This window comes from Eumetopias jubatus, unplaced genomic scaffold (assembly GCF_037043125.1).
Source record: "Eumetopias jubatus isolate StellerSeaLion01/CBP00866 unplaced genomic scaffold, mEumJub1_p1.0 scaffold_4, whole genome shotgun sequence".
Classification (NCBI taxonomy): Eukaryota; Metazoa; Chordata; class Mammalia; order Carnivora; family Otariidae; genus Eumetopias; species Eumetopias jubatus.
In genome coordinates this window covers 131,286,032-131,308,796 of record NW_028274810.1, presented here as the reverse complement: position 1 = coordinate 131,308,796, position 22,765 = coordinate 131,286,032, and the positions used below count along the sequence as shown (strand labels likewise).

General features: G+C 38.8%; 1 protein-coding gene across 6 annotated transcripts in view; it reads right to left on the bottom strand.

The window, feature by feature from the left end:
* TRPS1 (transcriptional repressor GATA binding 1) overlaps nucleotides 1-22,765 on the bottom strand; it is a 251,064-nt gene that overhangs the window by 180,822 nt on the left and 47,477 nt on the right. For 5 of the 6 annotated variants that reach the window (XM_088022770.1, XM_028122510.2, XM_028122514.2 and 2 more), the window contains 2 exons: nucleotides 20,528-21,456; nucleotides 5,904-7,033 (listed from right to left, as the gene is read on the bottom strand). In XM_088022770.1, the coding sequence (XP_087878896.1) occupies nucleotides 5,904-7,033; nucleotides 20,528-21,456 (2,059 nt within the window). The remainder of the gene's footprint in view (nucleotides 1-5,903; nucleotides 7,034-20,527; nucleotides 21,457-22,765) is intronic. The other variant, XM_028122517.2, reaches the window with a different exon arrangement.

Sequence of the window (22,765 nt, the reverse complement as noted above, 5' to 3'; positions counted from 1 at the left end):
AGATTTGACTATATTTCATATATTTAGAATTATTGTATCTCCCTCAAGAAATGAAACTCTTATGTATTGACTTTTCCCTCCTATGCTTTTTGTCTTAAAATCTAAGTTGTATGAGTTTAATAATGCTATCTCAATATTCCTTTGGTTTATATTGCCTATAACTCAGTCTATTTTTTTTTAAGATTTTATTTATTTTTTTGACGGAGAGAGAAAGAGAGAACACAAGCAGGAGGAGTAGCCGAGGGAGGGAGAAGCAGGCTTCCCGCTGAGCTGGGAGCCCGATGCAGGGCTCGATCCCAGGACCCTGGGATCATGACCTGAGCCAAAGGCAGATGCTTAACCGACTGAGCCATCCAGGTGTCCCTCCGTCTATTTTTTTGTTACAGACTCTCAATAGACTTATATTTTGAGTGTGTATCCTATGTAAACAGCTTAGAGTTGAATTTTATTTTTTAATAAGTCTGACAATACCTTTTAAGTGGAAAGTTTAATCCACCCAGGTTCATTAAGTTTTTTGATAGCTGTTTTTTTTTCACCATCTTACTTCTAAAATCTTATTTATCTATTTATACATTTTTCCCATGTATCCTCTCTTGCCATTTTTTAAGAAAATAGAATTTTATTTTGTTGTTCCATTCTTCTCTATAGCTTCAGAAGTTATGTACCCATTTCCTATTCTTTCACTGGTTATCCTTAAAAGTTTCCAAGTATGCAGAGCAAAGTCCTAACTCACTAACTCCAGACAATTCAAGGGCTTTTAAGCACTTTACTTCTGATCATTTTCCCTACAAACTTACATAATTGTTTTACCCAACACCTCAGTCTATCTCCTTTTAACTGTACAAATAAGGGAGACTATATCTGTTTAGATTTACCAATAGTTCCCTGATCTTTGTCTGTGTGAAAATATCTTTGCTTGTTCTTGGAAAATTGTTTTCACAGGTAGGCAATTCTAGGTTGACTATTTTTGTGTTTGGTTTTTTTCCTTTCAAACCTTAAATAGAATTCCTCCCTCTTCTGTTTTCCATCATGGCTGATAAACTCTGCTGTCAACCTATTTGTCTTTTCTAAGTACTTGACATGTTGTTTCTCTCTAGGGGCTCTAAAAGGACCTCTCTGGCATTTTAATTTTTACTACAACGTGTCTGTGACTGAATTTATTTGCATATATCCCTGTTTAGTATAAGCTATGCTTTTCTGTATCTGTGTGCTGATGTCTTTCATCTTTCAGTTCTAGAAATCTTCTGCCATTATCTCCTCAAATACTATTTGCCTATCTTCCATTCTCTATATTCTTTTCTCCTGGGACTCTAATTAGATGCAGGTTAAAACAGCTTATTACATTTCTATAACCTACTGTCTACTTTTGATACTTTCCTTCCCCCTCTTTTAAATATTTTGGCTAATGTCTTCAGATTTAACTTGTGATTAATTCATTTGCCTTCTATCATTTGCCAATCTGTTATTGAACCTATCCACGTTTTAAGTTTTAATAATTATATTTTCAATTCAAAAGATACTATTTGTTTCTTTTCTTGAACATTTCTAATCCTTTATAGTCTCATGGAGTTTGATCAATTTATAAATCTGATTTTCATTTCTTTAAACACATTATTTTTTTATAACTGAAAAGTATTATATTTTATAGCTTTCTTATAACTAAGAATATATTATATTCTTATAACTTATCATTTTCCTGGGTATCTAGATCCATTATTTGCAATTCCCACTGATTTCCCATGGAATGGTTTAAATCCCTTCCTGTATGGTTAATTTCTATAATAATGGGCTCATCTAAGGTTTATCTTCTGCCACAGATATCATGGAGGTGAAAATTGGAGTATTTCATATAGACAAACTTGTGTTTATTTCTGACAGGACTCAGAGGAGGCTCTAAATGTGGAATCACTTCAGCCACCCTCAAGGTCCAGCTTAACGTAAAACAGATTCAGCAGCCACTTGCGGTCAATGACTCCAGGCGTAGTCTCCTGACTGAACATCAATACTGGTATTTGTCTCAGCACAACATCACACTCCACGCTTGCTATTCACTTCTCCCCAGTCTGGATTTAGTCCACTCTTGGTAAAGGGAAGACAAGAAAAGCTTCAGAAATTTCTCTAACTCATGGAAGTCTAGCAAGGCTTTGAAAAGTATGTTTTATCTACTATAGTTGTTTTGTGAGGAGACAGTACTCCTACTTACTTCAGAAACTCAAGTTATAACACAAAAAATTCTGGTGAGGAGAATAGTAGGTAATCAATTAGAGAATGGATACACTGTTTAATTAAACAATAAATAATAAAACAAACAGTGTGGGGAACAAATTCAGGAGTAGAACATAGTAAGTCAGTCAAATGTGAGCTAGGGGTAACATAAGTAAATATGAAACATTAAGAGAAGAGAATTGACCAAGTTCCAGTTACTGACTGAATAATGTTTGCAGTTCAACCAAGATTAAACGTGATTCTTGAAAATGCCCACTGAGTGGAATCCACACCAAAGTTTTCACTCATAACTCTCAATCAACTTTCCTGCTTCTCAGCTGTAGTTTTTTTTTTATAGCTACCTGATTTCATGTATTTTATAGATTTTAGCTTCTACTACCTTTTTACTACACCATAAGACTTATACATAAAGCACTCAAAAGCCCAGAATATTCCCTAGTTACAACAGAATTATGGAGAAAGTTTCCAAACGTCAATATGAATAAACACAAATTTAACCAGAAAAATATTATTGTGATATGGTAAACTTGTCCTCTTATATTATCTTCAAAATGTAGCATGTGGGGAAAATGCTTTAATAGCAGAACAAGTTTTCAGCATCCATAGGACTATCTCCTTTCAAATCCCTAGAACCTTCACTATTGTTCAACTTTCAGTAGAATTTCTGAAAGTGTAAGTCTCCAAATTGCAAATATTTCTACAAGAACTCATAAACAGATCAGAGAAAAACTATTCAGTACCTCAATCCAGGACCACATGAATTACAGCAGGTTTTCTTTTTTTAAAGATTTTATGTATTTATTTGACAGAGAGAGATAGCGAGAGCAAGAACACAAGCAGGGGGAGTGGGAGAGGGAGAAGCAGGCTTCCTGGCAAGCAGGGAGCCCAATGTGGGGCTTGATCCCAGGACCCCGGCATCGTGACCTGAGCTGAAGGCAGACGCTTAATGACTGAGCCACCACCAGGCGCCCCAGAGCAGGTTTTAATAATAAGTGCAGGAATAGGGTTCCTGGGTGGCTCAATCAGTTAAGCACCTGCCTTCAGCTCAGGTCATGATTGATCCTGGGGTCCTGGGATCAAGTCCGGTATCAGGTTCCCTGCTCGGCTGGGAGTCTGCTTTTTCCTCTCCCTCTGCCCCTCACCACCAGCCCCCCACCCCGCTCATGCTCACTCTTTCTCTCTAATATATAAATAAAATCTTTTTAAAAAATAAGTGCAGGAGGATTTTAATGCCCTAGAAACAAGTACTACTCAGTTTTCTCAACTAAAAAAATCTAAAAGGTTGACTTAAATTCAAAATGCACAGACAACTGTCATTTGGTGTGGAGCCCTAAATCTTCAGAAGGGTTTCAAGACTATATAATAGTCTGAGATTAAACTGTAACTTGCCATGGAGCTCTTGGCTTATCCTTAACAACTGTGAAGTAAAAAACTCACAGGCATTTCATTTACTTAAAGATCTACTCACTGAGCACTTATTAGCCATTGTGACACCGTGCTAAATTGTGTAGATACGGCAAGTGAACAAGACTAGTTTCTTCCCTCAAGAGCTTATTTTCATTACTATTAACTAAACTCTGAGATTATTCAGTAATATTTTTATTCATACTTTTATTTCTTGGGAGATTTTTTTTTTGTCTAACCAAAGCATATAGAAACTCTGCTTTTCCAGACACATTTTCAAGCAATGGCCTCAGCTTCCTCAAAAAAAGCCACTCTTGCAAGTGATCTGGTATCCAGATGTATCAGTGTGTATGTGTGCGCATGCACGTGCGGTGTTGTGTGGTGTGGTGCGGTGTGGCTAATTTCCTCACGATTAAGGAAAGCCTCCTCTTTCAAAAACAGAATGGATTACCTGATTTTTATACCACCTAACAAATGTATATGCACACTAGTAAAGCTCAGGAGGAAGCTAATGTCTGCTAGTCCAGAAATAAATTAGCATGCAGCTAACATCAGAGGAGGCAGGAACACTCACTACAAGTGTGAACACATATTTGATTGCAGGACCGTGTCTTTCCTAGGGCTGACCTTATAAATTAAACAGTGTAAATCTCAAGGAAGTGTTTTCTGAACATTTAGATTCACTGTGAGCATTAGGATGCCCTTCAAATTAACATCTAACATTATTAGCCTATTGTTGGACATGAACTGCTTCATTACTGGTGACTGACAACACACACACACTCACACTGTCACACAACTCCTAAAAAGAATGGGAGGAACTGTTCAAAATCTTGCGATGGGAAGATAAAATCTGTTTAAGAAACTGTTTAAAATCTTGGCATGGGAAGATTTTTAAACTAGGATACTGAGTCTACAGAGGGAAAAACATAAAAAAATAGTAATGCTTAGAGGCACAATAACAAGAGAGCACCCACTGAGCACTAAGTGACATCTGAACGTGCTGTATTACCAGGATCTTGCTAAACAAATTCCCCTCATGTAGCCAAGTCTCAGGTTAAATGCTCCTTCCTCAGGTTAAATGCTCCTCATCTACCATATTGGGCTTTGTGGTCATTCTATTCAAACACAGGGATCTCTACTTCAGCTGCTGTGACACTTGTACTCATAATGATCCATTAATGACTCCCCTACTGAACTGTAAGTTCCATGTGGGCGCAGACTAGATTGGTCTTGTTTTCTCCTTTATCATCAATGCCTGGCACAATGTGTATTTTTGGAGCTAATTCCTTAAGGAATTAATGCATAAATGAAATAAACAGATGTAACCTAAACCCATCTTTAGAAAATGTGAAAGACTGGGGCGCCTGGGTGGCCCAGTCGGCTAAGCATCTGCCTTCGGCTCAGGTCACGATCCCAGGGTCCTGGGAACGAGCCCCACATCGGGCTCCCTGCTCGGCGGGGAGCCTGCTTCTCCCTCTGCCTGCTGCTCCCCCCTGCTTGTGCGCTCTCTCTCTTTCTGTCAAATAAATAAACAAAATCTTAAAAAAAAAGAAAATATGAAAGATTAACTGGGAAAAGTAACATTTAAAAAGAGAATAGGATGAAAGTAAAAAAAAAAAACATGAATGTATCTTGTATCTCTGCTTATGGATCTGTAATAACTGTGGCTTTACCCACTCAGAGGAGTAAGCATAGAGAAATTCAAAGTCACACCTCTTGCAGAATTCTCACCTTCAGATTACTGTTTGAGACATGAGGATGTTGCTCATATTTTTTTTTAAAGCCAGAAGAATGTCCAATCTCATTTTAAAAGAAAAATGAGCAACCTGTTCTCAAGCTGATTGCTTCCCAGTTGGAATAGAGACGAGAACACATGATAATGGCACCTTTCATTTGGGAGCGGCCCCATCAAAAACAATGGGATGCAGAGCCACTCAGCAAGGACAAATCCATGACTTGTGTGGTAAATGGGTGACCTCATCAGCATTACTGTCATCACCATGAATTGTAAAAGACACCCTGCAAACAGCAGAAAATGGGTATGAAGTATAAGAGTAAACGGTCTGAAACAAGTGACCAAATTAAAATCCATGGTTACCACCTCGATAAATACATAATCTGCAGTTTTATGAACGATCTTTTATGTTTACTTGTCCTGTAACTTCCCCAAGTCACCACCCTCCTTCCCAACGATTCTGGGATCAGCTCTCTGGATTCTCTGGATCATTTTCTTTGACATTGCTCCTCCCCACCCCCCGACGATGGCTTACCTGTAGTGTCGGGAAATCTCTTCTTCCACCTGGGTAATGAAATCACATTTGGTGCATGAGTGTTCTTTGCCTTCCTTGACAGCCGGCTGCCCATCCAATCCTTGCAGGTGGTTGGCTTCCTGTTTGACCTCCGAAGCTTGGGACTCATGCACACTCTCGTAGTGGAAGAGGAGGACATCTACGTCAGGGGTGGAGAACGCGCACTGGTGGCACTGGTGTTTGACTCGCGAGCTTCCGGCTGCCCCCGGAGACAAGTGCAAAAGCAAGAGTGCACAGTGGGAACAATTACTTTTTCTACAAGCAAATGGGTAAGTAATTTCTCCAAGGTGCTTTTCTGGGCTGCAAAGGCCTCTGGGACAGAAGGGACAGTGCTTAATGGTACATTTATGAATGTTATGGAGCTGCTGATAGTGACGGAGGAGAGGCCCCACTACAATGACGTCAGGGCCATGGCTTTTGGAGTATCTAAAGTCACAGAACTGACAATTATAGCTGGTTACCATATTATCCTCTGCTCCCTTGCTGGAGAAGTCCTTCTTTTTAGCCCCACTAGAGCCCTTGTCTGCCTTGGCCATTGGCTCCCCTTCTGCACTTTTGGCTAGATCGTTCTGATTAATGACAGAACCCCTGGAAAGCTTATCATTCAACTCTGGGTTAAGGCTGCCTGACTGCGCTCCTCCGTGCTGTTTGCCATAATGTTCTAGCAGTTTAAGCGAGCTAGATGACTCACAGCTGAAACTACAAAATTTACACCAGTAGTAACTGGTGGCCTCTGTACCATTTTGTCTCGAGGAATCGAGGGGCTTGATGGGCACTGAGTAGCCAACAGGAGTGTCATCTCCCGTCTTGACCGTGATCTTGTCCTGCCACTTTCCCAAGTCTCCAGAATCACTGGACCGAAGTGCAGGGATGGATTTGTTAGAGTTTTTCTCTGAAGGTTTCGCACCCTCAGAGGAGGGGAGAGAAGCTTTGATTTTGTTCGGGTGCGTCTGAAGAAAATGTTGTTCTAGTTCAGTTGAGGAGTTGCCCATGTAAGTGAAATTGCAGAATTTGCAGCGGAAGTACTTGGTGTTTCCCTGGCAATCTGGAGTTTTCCGTCCGATGCCAATGAATGTTCCACCCGAAGTGACCTGGTACAGAAGAGATGGATGTTACTTGAAAGGTATCATTAATTTCGTGCTCTCTGTAGGAGGGAGGAAGGGATATTGCCAAGTATTCCACATCAAAAAATACAATAGTACTTCTGCTTATTATGAAATCACTTGAATAATCAGAGCCAAAGAAATGGACTCTTCATGTCTCAATAGCTACTCTTTGAGAGGCTCATTATGCTAAACATTTCTGGCCAAAGTAACAGATAAAGATAAGTCATAAGAGGACTATAACTAATTCAATGGATTTAATAAATACTTTTCTTAAAAAGCCAAGAAAACAATTTTCAAGTAAGTAGGTTTTACTACTGTCTCCTTCAAACTATATGCTTGCAGAAGTATCCAAATCACAGTGGATTTCTTCTCATGAAGTTAAGGGTTGCTGTCAAAACGAGAGGCATTTGCTTAGAGATTACTCAATGCAGACGTTCTCCAAGGAAATCCTCTGTTCAGTTCCTATAGCAATGAAGCTTTGGGCAAAGATGAAGTCTACCTTTTGGGTAAAATAAAGGTGCTAAAATGACCACACAAAATGCCTTATGATTAAAGCCCAAGCAGGCACTCTTGGACCAAAAATGAAATGAATGTGGTGGACCTTTAAACCAAAAATGAAATGAATGTGGTGGACCTGAAGTCTTGGTGAAGCAGGTCTAATGTAAAAAGTTTAAAATGTTTCCCAACCTAGGATAAAGGAAAAGAAGAAAACCTTCCAGGGCCTCATCTGATCAAGGCTCTGTCTCAGTGGGTCATGGGGATGTTCAAAGGCCAAAATAAAATAGTCTCACCACACAAACGATCAGAGCTCTCCTTTCTATCCAAAATTATAAAGCTGTACAGCATTAGGGCAATGAAGGCATTCAAAAGTCACTTTATATAAAATCCTTCCTCCTTCCTCCGTGTGCCCTGCAAAGGGCAGCTGAACTAAGCGCCACCGGTGAGTAACCAAAATTCCTGGTTTAAAACAGAGTTTTTGATAGAAATGCTCCAAAAAAGGGAGAGATTTCCTCTTCTAACTATCAGAGAATATGTGAATTTTTCTAGCTACCAGATGTAATAGATTAAGCACGTGACATAATCATGTTCTGCCTTCTTCAAAAGCTGCTCAAAAGTGACATGTGTGATCACTGCTCATATCCAAATCACTCCATGAGGAAAGTCTCAAGCATCTCAAAAATCATTTAAGAAGTTCTACTTAATATGCAAATAATATTCCTTTAGCGCGTTGAGAAACACGCTTGCACCTCTATTGTACAGGCAGTCCATTCTGCCACTTAAAGAGAGGTTGTAAGATTGATGAAAAGATTTAACCTGTCTGGCCAAGAATTATTCAGCTGGGGCCACCTCTACATTTGTTTCCAATATTACAGTTCCTGGAAATGTGCATGATCACAGAAATAGCTCAACACTTACTGTACATTAAGGTAATAATTTACAAACATCTCCTACAGCCTTTAAGTGAAGGATGACAATGTTTCACTTTGGGTGATGTCTACATCCACCATGGCAAGCACAGAGACTCCCATCTGTCCACAACAACAAGGCATCATCTAACCAGAAGGGGAAGAAGGGGGCACCCTCCCAGCCAGCAGCCTGGCCATTGGCTGTGTGAGAGATGTCAAAGCCAGACCACATGAGGATATAGCCAAAATACCCTTCTAACCTAGCATTTCAGTGACCAGAACAACTAAAATGTGCCCTGGAATGTCATCATATTGCAAAATCCCTCCATCTAGTTCCCAGCTCACTAGGGGTGAGGAGGAACCTTGTTTCCAAAAACAAAACAAAGCATTTCAGTGGGATGCCATCAACTCTGGTAACTGTTCAGGAACTTCAACTTGAATCAAAAGGGGCAAATGCAGAAGTATGCCCTTCTTCTCTCATGTGAGCAAAACCAGTAAACCAAAATTTTCTTGCTTTAGCTACCACACTGCTTCAGAGTTGTGGATCTTCCTAACATAAAATGATTTTTAACTTCTGCTTGTAGAACAGGGATTCCTGAGAAACCACAACACATCATCACTGTATCTTTGATTTTGCAATCTCCAAGCCACATATTCCATGTCTACCCTGAAAGGGCTGAACAAGGAGCATGGAGAGGCCTAAGGAATCCCTAAACATAGGATTTTGAAGCAAATCAAAGTTACTACTAAGCATCACAGCATCACTTCCAGTATTTGACGAAAACTTTAAAAATAAAAATTAAAAAATCCAGGCTAAAAATGACTACTATCAGGTGAAGAGACCGTGAAAGAAAGGCCGTGTGGTAAACAGACAAATGAAAAAAACCCCCAGAATTTCCAGTATCGCATTTTGGTTTAGGATTAACTAAGTTACCATGAAAACCTCATTAAATTTTTTAAGTTGGTGGTATTTGTGTGTCTACAGGTTGTGTTTTTACCCAGGAAAAACCAGCCAGCTCCATTACTATTTAAGATGCTCTTTCAAAACCACCCAAGCAAACAAAAACACAAGGATCTCATTTAATGACAAGAACAATAATACTGACACTTCTATAAGGTTATCTATTTGTCTTTTTGGTAAATAGCAGTAAACCATATTAGTTTTTATATTACTTAAAGCTAGTATAACTAGCTTAAAGCTACTTTTATATTACTTAAAGCTAGTACAGCCATTATAAAAATATGTAAAAAATTATTAAAAGCCAACTTTGGGAAACATTGTTACTTAGTGTTCTATTCCTTTGCTCTTTCAAAAAGATTTAAAGGCTACCCTTGTGGCCACTCTTATACTTTCTTTGTAAGAGATGGACACTTAAGTCATAGTGAAATAAACTGATGCATATCATTTAAATGCCATTCTAAAATAAAACATAATTTATTATTTTAGGAGACCATACCCAAGACTACTGACCATATTCATTGTATTTTCATGATCCATAAATGTTAACTTAAAACAATTCTTTCCTAGGTTAAATACAAATACACAGCAACAACAGTTAATACAAAATAAGTGTTTGCAACAACAATTTCTTTAATCTTATTGCCAGGAAACAGCACCTACACATTCAGAGAATTATTTCAAACTTTTCAAATGGTCGAACCCAGCAAGGAGTAGAAAAAAAACTTACCATTCCCTCGCTATGACTAGACCAAAAAAGAGATCACAAACAGAATAAACAGTATAAGTTTCAATCTTTTTTTCTTTTGCTAACCAGAATTATAATTACAACCTGTTAATCTAGCAGTTCCTTTGACATGGATATTCATATTTTAAATTTTCCATTTAACTGTAAATTCTGTTTGGACCAAAAATTACACCTATTCATTCATCTAATTAGTAGCCACTGAGTGTTTAGTTTGTGCCACTCTCTGGAATAGGTACTGGAATACAACAGTGAGCAAGCTAGACCACATCTCTGCCTTTAAATTACTTATATTTGAAGATCGAGACTTGTAGATAATAGTATTAATCTTTACTTGGATTCGTTTGCTCCCAAGGGAAGTTCCAGAAGTTAAAGTCTGTGCAAAGACACATTATTTAACCTCCGGCACCTCAATCTCCTCATCCTTATGGATATAAATAACAGTGTACACCTTGCCATCTTACAGGATTATTGTGAGGATCAAGGGGAAGAATGTAGCTGAAACTGATTTGTAAATTCAAGATCAGTGCTGTTCAATAGAACTTTCTGAGATGATGGAAATATTCTACAGTCCACCCTGTCCAACAGGGTAGCTCCAAGCCACATGTGGCTACTGAACACTTGAAATAGGGCTAGTGCAACTGAGGAACTGATTTAAGCAATTTTTATTGATTTTTTCATTAATTTAATTTGAATTAACTGAAATTTAAATAGCCACATGGAACTAATGTATGCCACGTTAGCCAGCATATTGTAACAGTACTATACACATGAATGGGATCATTATTTAATAAAACTGCACTATCTAATTTAATTTGTCCTGCTAATAGGATGAAAAGGCTAAATAGTGGGGACATGGTGAAGTCATTCACTGACAAACTCATAAACTTGTCACTCCTAGTGTTCTTAGCTGTATACGAAAAGGTTCGATTCTATTGTTACTAAGCTGCTTCTGTTTGACTTCCTTCTTGGACTGAAGGAATGATATTTTATTCATCCTTGGAAGTCAGCAGGGGCTCAATATACTTGGGTTGAATGAATGAAGTTATTGTGGGAGATGTGGGCACAGATGAAAATTTGTCACCAAGGCCCCTGAGTTACCTGGGATGAGAACGCAAATGTAATTCACACCCCCCCTTATTGACTCAACCGGACATATTTGAGCTTCTTCAAAAAACTGAACAAAATGCATCTTTCACCCAAAAACCAGTGACTATGGAGGCATTTGCCTGTGAATTATAGTTAAACAGAAACACTAGACTTACCTGTTAAAGGCATGAAAAAGAACAGATTTGAAGTCATTTTTCACTGATTGAAGACTGTGATGGCTTTTTATTCCATTTTAAACTTAGTTTAAAAAACTATTCCTTCCATGTAAGTATGTTTCATGGCCTTTGTTTCTAATTTATTTACGTATGTCTTTTCACAAAAATGTTTTGCTGTAGAAGTTAGAAATATAAAGGGCTGGCTTTTTGCAAGGTCTTTAACCTTAATTCATTTACTTCCTTCTAATAATATGGAACAAAAACTGGTAAGAGTAATATCTAAAAGAATATGTCAAAGGAAAATATTTTTTTGAAGTCTCAGAACTCTTGAAATGACACTTCAGGACACGAACTTCTTGTCAGGGGAACAAAAAGGGTTGTTTGAACTAAATACAAACTCTTCCTCAGATGTGGTTCATTTTCAAGTACTATAATTGATAGCAACAGAGACAATTAGGAGGGTACTAATTTAAGGGGACTTGAGGTTATGGGCTGATAGTCAAAACAGTAAAACCTTCACTTAATAAAAAGCTAAGTTGCTAAAAATCACTGCTCAAAGACTGAAGTTACAAATAGCTTGAAGAAATCTGTCAGGGCCGACCTCGGCTGAAAATAACTAGAGTCAGAATTAATGTGCTAATCCACATAGGGAATGTTTCTGCATTGTACAGTGCTTCAAAAAAAACAGTGTGGCATACAGAGCGTGCCGCAGTGATGGACCTTCGGCGGAGACGAATTGTTAAGACAGTTCAATAACCTATCTAATTGGATGGTGATCTTCTTAGTCCCATGCTATCACACCCTATTCCTGGCTTTCCTGGAGTCACCGCAATTACTCCTGTAAACACTCTTTTCCACAAAATAAGTAACAAATCCAATAAAAAATGTGAATAACAAGAGCCAACCAATTTTTCTTTGTGGGGGAACCAAACCTTTAATTTATACAAGGGGTGATTTTAAGGGTAAAGTCCTGCATATTTTAAATTATGCACATTTTTATTATCAGCTTTTGGATTACAGCCATCAACAGTCTACCCCAACTGGTTTTCTCACTTCACTAGGCATAATACTGACCTAAGTCTCTACGATTACTTGGTATTTGGGCTGAGAGAATACCAATAAATCTTTTTTTTTAAAGATTTTTATTTATTTGTCAGAGAGAGAGAGAGAGCACAAGCAGGGGGAGCAGTAGAGGTAGAGGGAGAAGCAGGCTCCTCACTGAGCAAGGAGCCCGATGTGGGACTCGATCCCAGGACCCCGGGATCATGACCTGAGCCGAAGGCAGACACTTAACGACTGAGCCACCCAGGTGTCCGGAGAATACCAATAAATCTTAAAGTCAGTCTCAAGAATTTGGAAAAAACAATGTTTCACAGGGAAAAATGCAAAACAAAACAGAAAATGCAAGGCAAGTGGATTATAAAGCTGAGCGCATGATCCACAGAACTCCTCTCCTGCATCTGACCCAACTTTGCCACTGGCTCAGGATGGAGAGAGATAAGAATTGAGTGTTTGTTTTAAAGAGTGTCTTAAATGGGAAAAACATGAGAGTGGAATCACTGTGTTACATCCTTCCTCTAGGGAAAGGTGCTTTGTTGCATGCCTACTATGTGCCAAACAAAGATGATCCACAGAGAAGTGACAGAGCCCAAAACCCCAGCACATCTGTGGTCTGGGGCAGAAAGCTCACAAGCAAAGAGATGACAAGAGCGGAGGGTGTGCTTCTGCTGAGAGAGGTACCAAGTTCCATGACAACACAGAGGAAGAGAACCTATGCCCAGAGACAGGTCAGCAAAGGCCTCCAGAAGGAGGTGACAACCAAGCTGCAGACTCGCGAGTTGGCACTGGACCAGAGCCTCAAAGGCAGTGACTATGGAAAGGCTTTTCGGGTGCAGGAAACAAAGTGAATAAAGCACAAGACAGTGAAACAGTGAAAGTTGCTCTTGGGAAATGTGAAGGGAGACTGAGGGTGAGAGAGAATTTGGAATAATGATGTCTTACTGGGGAGAGAGAGTGCTACTGAATTATACAAGGTTAATTAAAATGCTACACATTTTAGGGGCGCCTGCATGGCTCAGTCGTTAGGCGTCTGCCTTCCGCTCAGGTCATGATCCCGGGGTTCTGGGGTCGAGCCCCATATGGGGCTCCCTGCTCGGCGGGAAGCCTGCTTCTCCCTCTCCCACTCCCCCCGCTTGTGTTCCCTCTCTCGCTGTGTCTCTCTCTGTCAAATAAATAAATAAATAATCTTTAAAAAAAAATGATACACATTTTATAGAAAGTAGACCTATCCTTCCTACAAAACGTAGGCTGGTGGCTATATAAGCAGAATTTTTAACAAATAAAGGAAGGAAGGGAGGGAGGAAGGGAAGGAGGGAGAAAAGAGAGAAAGGAAAAGAAATGACAGCAGAGGTGGGGTGGAGGAAGGGGGGCTGGGTACCAAGAGCAGAAGGGAAAGGAAAAGAAGAGAACAGAAGGGATCAGGAAGAGAAAAGAAATAAACTAAAGAAACCACTAAGAATTTGCTAAGTAAACATGAAGGGCGGGGGCGATAAAAGCATCAAGCGGGGAAGACTGAAGCAAACTACTCAATTGTTTGCGGGGACACACATCAGAAAGAAATCCAGGGTAACCGTGGCATTTCCAGCCTCGCCAACTTGGAAATGGGAGTAGAGAACAAAGGAGAGGGGGAAACACGAGGGAAGGAGCTTTATGCACGTTGACTTTGAGGTGCCAGTGGAACATCAAGGTGGAGCCACCTATCAGCTGGAAAAACAGGTCTTAGAACAAACCACTGTTTATTATAAGATCCCCAAATATGTTACTGGACTCATGAAAGAATTCAGGTGCTCTTTAATCTGACATCAGCGGGTCATGTAAGTTTTAAAGGGGAAGTGGGAGACAAGTGAAGTATTTCTCAAGTCCCTCCCTGCAGCCCTACCCCTCACGTTCAGAATCCAGGGAGATCATACAGCTCCAAGCTCGGTTAGGGTATGCAAGTGTGTGTCAATGAGACACTCTAAAGGCATTCTGATGTCTTCTCTGCCGTTCCTGTACTTCCTCGCAGGCAAAGAATAAAACTTTAATTACAAAGCCATGGAGAACATAATTGGGGGCCGGATACATCTACTTAATATTTAACCTTCATAGAAAAACCAACCCTTAGATTGTGCCTAGTAACCAGAAGAGAAAAATACAACTCTCTGGCCATATATCAAGTCATAAATCCCTAAAACAAAGTCCTCCAAATGAGGGGAATATGTATAAAATCAAATAGGTGGATAAAATGTGGCTTTGTTTCGGGATAAAACACTGCCTTCTTAATTGATTAAATCAAAATCTAGCCCTTCCTCACTTTATCAGAACGAGTTTCGGTAGCAAAAGTACCAGTGAAAATGGATCACAGTAATTAAAAATAGAAAAATCAGCAAAATTAATTTTCTTTTCAATGATTTCAATTCTGAGCCTAGTAAAATAAGTTCAAATAAGGCAGCATTACGCTGCAGGGATTGGAAAAAAGATAATCTCAAAGAAATCAGTGAGGTCCCCAAGTTCAATGAGATTCACAGAGTATGCATCAAAGAGACCCCGTGTACCAGCTTTGTATGTCCTCCCTTACGTACAGTTGGCCCATCGTCCAATGCTTTTGTAGTTGAAGTAAACTCAGTCTTGTATTTGGGAAGGTCATACGTCATAGCGGTTGTGAAGACTGGTTTTGTAGACAGGGCTCTGAGCTAATTTACGCTATGCAGTACATGCAAATGAGAAGCTTTAAAGGCATTCTGCTGTCTTCTCTGCCTCACACCCATTCCTGTACTTACTCACAGGCAAGCATCCCATTAACCCCCTTGCACAACTCTGTGACCTTGGACAGGTTACTTTAATTCCTCTATGCCTGCTTCTTCATTTAAAAAAAAAAAAGATGGACATAATAGTAATGTCTACTTCAAGGGTTTTTACAAAGAGAAGTTAACTAGTACACGTACAGAGCTTAGATCTACCTATGCACATAAGAAATCCTTAATAAATATTAGCTGTTGTCAGAAGTGAGTCCAAAATTGGAAGAAAAGCCCAAAAGACACGTGCAATTTTGATTATATAAGCTACAGATGAAAAAAAGTGGGGATCAAATTACAAGTAATAGAGAAAAATAAATTTTACATTTGACTTCCAATTTAAATAAAGCAAGGTCTTTTCTGATATTCTGAAAATGCCCAACACTTACTTCAAACTTTAAAACCATATGATGAAGAAATCAAGAGGTCTGTGGTCTAATGATTCTCAGAAACAGACTCCATGAAGGAAATCAGAAAATGAAAGGGAACTGCTCCCTCCAAACTTTCCTGGGGTGAGACACTGCTTATGGATCCGTGTTTCCAACAGCTGCATGTATGCTGTAATTATAATGACCCAAGAAACAGAATGCACTGACTAATCTGCTGACTTGATATGGTTAGCAGGGCAGGCCATTTGAGGATATTTTTTTTAGCTTTTTAAAACATTTTTATTAAGAGTTAAGTAATGTTAAATTTGATTATATGCACTAATAACCATGATTTCTTCTTCTAAACATTCTACCTAGAGAGAGATATGGATATTCAAGAAAGCGATACATGTTCTTTAAAGGATAGCAGGTAAGCCAAAAATTAGAGAGAGGTTAACATTTATCACACTGACCCTCATGGAGCAACACCAAACGGAGACTTAACCAACAGGCAGGCAGTGAAGATGGTCAAACTATTCTACTCCACTGGGGTGGCTAACACTGTCCAGCTGGGTCATCTCCATGATGAACATGACCTGGTAAATGCCAGAACTTTGCTTTGCTTGATGGCCTTAGGGTGAGCATATGTTTTATTTTGCACACTTTATTACCTGTTAAAGAGACACAGACCTGAAAGCTGGTATGGCTTCATATGACAAACATTCTGTACTCTATAGACAGTCTGAAGTGATTAAAGTCTCATTCACTAGTTGTCCTGAAGTGCAATTGTTCTCCACTCAGAAAAACAAAGAAACAGAACCTGCTAAGATCTACAACTTCCCTCCTCCTCCAGATCAAAGGAAAGTCCAAGGCAAAAAATAAATATTTGGAAGTAAAATTCAGGAAAAGTCAAAATAAACCAAAATGAGATTAATGTTCTCTGATTTTTTATTTTTTTTTCCAGACCAAGCTGTTAACCCCCTGTTCAAATGAATGTACTGGCATATGTTAAGGATCTATAAAGCTCGTAAGAGTTAAATATGTTGAAAATACAAATACAAAGGATGACTTCCTATCTCTAAAATCTGTTCTTCCTGCTTCTAACGTGACACATTGTGCAACTCTGATAAAAATATTTACAGAACAGAAATGTAATGCTCCCAGCTCAAACACAAGACAGTAACTGGTAAGTGAGTAGTGAGATTTTTCTATTAACCTTCAAATTTCATGAAAGGGCAAAATAAATTTAAGAGCTGGAATCCCATAGCTATGGGAGTCCTGAATAATGCCAAGTAACAGAAAAGGTATACTAATATGGAAAGGCGACATGGACATCGTGAGCATTTATAAACTTGGTATAGGTTAAACACTTTCCCGTGGGAAGCACATCTTGACAGGGCTCCGACTTTTATAACCTGATCTAAGGGCTCAGAGCTCCCCCATAAAGATGACGAAAATGCCCTAATGCACAGCACATTAAGGCCTAATGAAACAGCAAGGTTGGTGTTTAACAACTCAGGCCTCCATTCAGCAATGGTTTAAATACAAGCATAATAAAGCAGATTAAAAAGAAAGAAGCTGTAATTACTTTTTGAAGAGCTCAATCTCTTGTCCTATTATTGGTCTATATGTGAGCCTCAAAGTCTGAATACTGGCAATAAAAATTACATGAAGGGCTTCCCAATCATGTCACATCTATTATTTTAAAAAATGTAAGCATAACAATTGATAAAAAACGCAGGTCACATTTAAAAATTGAGAAACTAACATCCTGGTAGAGTCAAATAGCTCTAAGCTAGCCATTGTATCTTTTCTTGTTTTTCTTGCTAAAGAACTGGCATCCTTCTGATTTCAGGGCTGGGCATGCTACCTCAAGGTAGGGTGGGGAGAAGAGTGGGGTTCGAATTCAACACACAGGGAACACTGTCCTGGTTTTATGATGCCCCCTTTAAAGTGACCTGCATTATCTAACTGGGGCTCTATCTAACTCTGCAGTATAAAGAAACCTTGTTATTTGACACTATTTTTTTAGAAATACCTAATTCTTTGACTTCCTTATTTGTAATAAAATTTACACAGAAGTGGATATTGTCAGCACAAGTATGTCTAAATTTCCAATTATTCCCACAAATAGATGTCAAATAATCTGGACTTGGAAGTGGAAATCTTAACTTTGTTTAAATTATTTCTTTTTCCCAACTATCTATCTCATGTTTGTAACCAAGTCAGTTCATATTATTTAAAACCATCCATGTCGAACCAAAATATAGATCAAAGCCACGGAGTTCTTAAGTCCTCTCCTTCTGGCTTCTGTTCCTTCTTTCTTGGCCTAAAATGTCATAAATCTATCATTAACCAACAACTGTCCTGAATGTTTAAAAAAAAAAAAGCCAGTTTAATTGAAAAAGATTAATGAATTGGTCATCTTAATACTTCAATTAGCTTAAATTACAGATTTATATAAATAATTCCTGAAATTGACTGATTACTAGGCTGTAATACTCATATTTACCAACATCGTTTTATCAGAATACACACAGCCATTAACTTCCTACAAATCTCTGACAGAACCACGTTAAAGAAATTTTATAGTCAGCATTTTCTCCTGCACAGCCTTTAGTCCCCACACAGTTCAAGAGCCAAGGAAAGAAAGCTCTCACATGGCATTTCAGCACAAACATGTGTGGGTAAAAAGGGGAATTTCAGATGTGCTTTTATTCAGCTTATGCATACAGGGAAGCCGTTCACCATTTATTTCGGCATAAAAATATTAATAGTTACTTATCTTCAGACATGTTTCTGCACCAACATCTGGTGTATGGGCAAAATACTTAAGATCAGCATTTGGCCCAAAAGTATCTTTAGTGCTCTATTCCTAAATCGAACAAAGTTAACTCTCTTTAGCCTCGTTTCTAGATCCAATTGTTTCTTTGAAATAATCATCTGCTTTTTTCCACAGACTGCTTTTTTCTATTTTTAGCCCTATTATTTCTCTGAAAAAAAAAATTGATCTTAACAAGATTATCTTCCTGATTGCTTTTTCCTACCACTTTCTGTCTTCTTTACTACAGCCCTTGGTAGACAGCATAGGCTAGGATCAGCTGTTTTATTTCTCCTTCTATTAGTTCAAACTCAGAGAGCTCACACATCTGTTTTATTTCTAAAATCTCTGCCCAGGAAAAGTGTCCAGCTCATTCTACCCAAACATAAACTTTACTATAAATAACTAAGAACCTAACAAATAACTGTTTGGGGGAAATGGAAGTGTGTTTAAAAAATCTGAATTCTTCCAAATCATCGGCCTCAGTAATCTCGATTTTAGAGCCTTCCTGACAGGGCAGATCAGCTTCCCTCAGAAGTTGTCCCCAGAGTGAACAAACTGAAACTCCTGCCGGAAATCCAGGTATTAACATCGTATTACTTGCTAATTATAAAACACCATTTCACATACTGACATTATTCACTTCTAGCCCTTTTATCTAAAACACGTATTTGCTTTCCAATCATGGTTTGACAGCAGAGTGTATCTGACATAAGACAGTGAAATGATCTTTAATAAGACAGCAGTTCAAAGCATGCAGCTTTCATGCATAATAACTATGTTGGCTTAATTTGCTGCTCCACAGAAATAATTCTATTTGTGGAAATTCACAAAGTAAGATGGAATTTTTAAGAGAGGTCTACAAAGATGAAACTGGCTTTTTAAGAGTTCTTTCTATCTCCCTTAAAGTGATAAGATTGCTGTTCTGACACTTTTAAAGGCTTCGAAATTTCTCCTCTGATTCTTTTTACAAGGACTGCAAAGTATGTTCCCTACCTGTTATTTACAATTCCTTTGCCTGCCTTTCTTAATTGGCACCAGGTCAATAGAGAGGTCTAGAGCAAATGTGCCAGAGCTATTGAGTTGATCAAAATGACTGATATTTTAAGGGATTGAGGAGGTCAAGTAAGAATGATGTAATTTCATTAGTTCCCTGGTACTTCTTCTAATCATTCCTAAAGAAGGTTAATATTACACCTAATATGTTTTGAAATCCGCTGGCCGAATAATACAATAAAAATCTACAGACTGTAACAGAAACTAATACTTTGTCAGGCTGACCATGAGTTTCGACTATGCTAAAATTGCCAAAATGAAACGAATACATTTCTTTAGAGTCAGTTCTGCATTTCATTCTATTTGAAATGGTAGATTTTTTTTTCATTTCACATATGCCATAAACTAAAGACAGAAGAGTAGATCAAAAAGGTATGCCACTTTTAATAAAACCAGAAATCTAAATTACTGCTAAATGCTTTCATAAATTACTATTTTCCTTAAATGCAGAAAAGAATGCTTTACTGTCCCTATAATCAATGCAAACTTTTATTTCCAAATTTTCATTTGCAATTATGTTCCTTTTTCTGGAGTATATCTCTGCAACTGTCAATATGACCCAAATCTAGTCCAATTCGATTGACATTGAGTATAAAAACCAAATCCTAATGCCAGACACAGGAAAGATCCTCACTGAAGGAAAGATGATAGTGAAAGACTTCTAATCTAAAACTAGAACAAAGCATAAACTACCATCATGTGGAACCATAAAGATTAGTGGCATTTTTGGAAGAATGGGAAAACATCAAATTACCATGAAATATTTCCAGAAATACGAAGCCTAGCTAATCCCATGAAAAGACTTTTCCGAACCTAATAGAAATATTATTTTCCATGATAAGAGATGAAAGACACCTCTGAATACACATTTGCCTAAAACAACTATGCAATGTGTCCATCCGTCCTGCTGAATCTAGCAGGCCACCCCTCTGGTATCGGGAGCGTGATTTTAACACACGTGTACGAATTCGCATTTCATTACTACTCGCTTTTTCTGTAAGAAGAGAAAACAGCACAGAGCACCAACCTGCACATCGTAGGTCCCATTTAGTAAAACAGGCCTTGAAGAATTGATGTCCTGTAGCACACCAGAGAGCACGGAACGGTTGACCTTCTGGAAGTCTTTGGAATGGCTGAACTGCACCATGTTGTGAAGGGCCAAGATTTTGCTGTCCAGCTCAGCATCCTGCCTGGTGCGGTTATGCAGTCCTAAGTGATATTTTCGGAAGTGCTTAATCAGATCTGTGGGGTCATTGCCGTAGTAACCATATCCACAGATATTGCATTTAAAGTCCTGAAGCTCTGGAGACAGAGGTGCCGGGTCTGGGTTGTCATTTACCAGTAAGTCAGTTTTGGATTTATTCAGTCTCACACCCCCATCTGAAGGCACTTGTGGGTTTTTTGAGGCCACTGAAACTGGGCTTGAGCCTTGACAATTGGCTTGACCACTCTGCGCTTGCCCTGTTTCCTCGGTAGCCTTTGGTGACATCTTGTGATCTTCCTTTGTCTCCAATGAGTCCCCTGATGGGGTGCAGGCCATATCTTGAGGGTCATCTGCCTCTGCTCTTTGAGGAGACTTCAAGGGCTCACAGACTCCCCCAGCAGCTGGAGATGAGAAAGCCAACATATTTCTATCTGTCACCTCATCATGTGGATGCGAGGGAAGGTTTCCTCCTTTACTGGGGCTTTCATAATTGAAGCCAGCCTTCTCACTCAGGACTGAGCTTTTTAAGCCCTTCTTGATGCTAGAGGGTGGATCTTGGCCATGCAAGCTACGTTCCTCCTTATTATTCAGTTCTGCTGCATCACTCTGATCCGTATTTTCTGACATCTGATCTGCAGAAAATTCTTTGTTCTTTCCAGATACCTTGCTTTCTGTACCTATAGGCTCCAGGGTCTGGCCCTCGCCTTCGCTAGCAACGTTTCTCAGAGGGGGGTTCTTTTTCCGGACCATATCTGTAAAAATGCAAGGAAAAGGACATGCAAGGTTATTTGAAAGCTGCAGATATGTGATCTAATCTAGAGCATTTTACTTATTCTATTCAAGGCTTTATAAGGTGCATATAAAAAAACTTCCTCTAGGAAAAAAGTGTTTTAAAAAGAGCAAAAAACGGAGACTAAAGCAAATATTTACACTTAGAATTATTTTTGTCATAGAGTGGCTCATTTACTATTTTTAAATGGTTTTATGAATACCAAGATATTGATTATTACTAGCTCTATTTTTCCTATTATTCTTGCTTGCCAAACATTTTTTGCTCACTCTCTTCAGTTATAGTTGATGATATATATATATATGCTTATTTATAAACCTTATATATTATATATACACATACTATGTTTGTAAAATAAATATACATATTTTTGTTTACAGAATATATATTACATGTTTATTTATATGCCAGGTATATATGTATATAAACAACATAAATTGGAACTCAATATTGTTACACACTGTGCAACCAAGATATAAATATAGTTTCAACCAAAATATCCTCATAGTCAAGAGATAGAAACAGCATGTTATAAACAATGTGAAAACTGCCCTATTACTTTCAGGAATGAAGGATAACAAATGTTTCATCTCTGTCCTACCGATAAATTTCTTTAAGCCCCATTTGGAGACCTTGACTGAAAGTCAGGAGGAGGACCTGGGACACATCAGAGGGACCAGGCTGGGTGTACTGGGGATTCTATCGAGCATGATGGGGAACCTCACTAAGTCCTGGGTTCTTACACCCAGCGAGGTGGAGACAGTACCAATCCTACCAGCAGGAGCACACTGGAAGATGACAGAAGGACAATATTAAATTGAACCATATGACATTGTCATTTTGTAGCTCAGCATGGCAAAATATTAGCTTCCCATGGCTCACCTTCACATGCTAGCTCAACTATGCCTTTCAAGTTCGTGGCATCAAGGAGTATGGTCAAAATAAGAGCACTGTGACAAATTCCTCTACCAGAGCCTAATGAATCAGAACTTCAGTACAAGGAGATAAGAAGCAATTTGCGTTGTGTCAATAACAAAAAGGCAGTCACAGAGGCTCGAGGGAGCACTGAGGTTCATGGCTCATGTTCCTTAATCCCCCAGCTGAAAAACTGCAAGTGCTGTGTGAGTTGTCACCCAAACGTCGCTTAGGAAAAATCCACCTGTGACTGACTAATAAGACAAGGCTTCTTCACTGGCTGACTCTGCCACAGGGGCAGATTTAACATTTAGTTACACCATTATTACCCATGATGTCCTGAGAAAATCCAAATT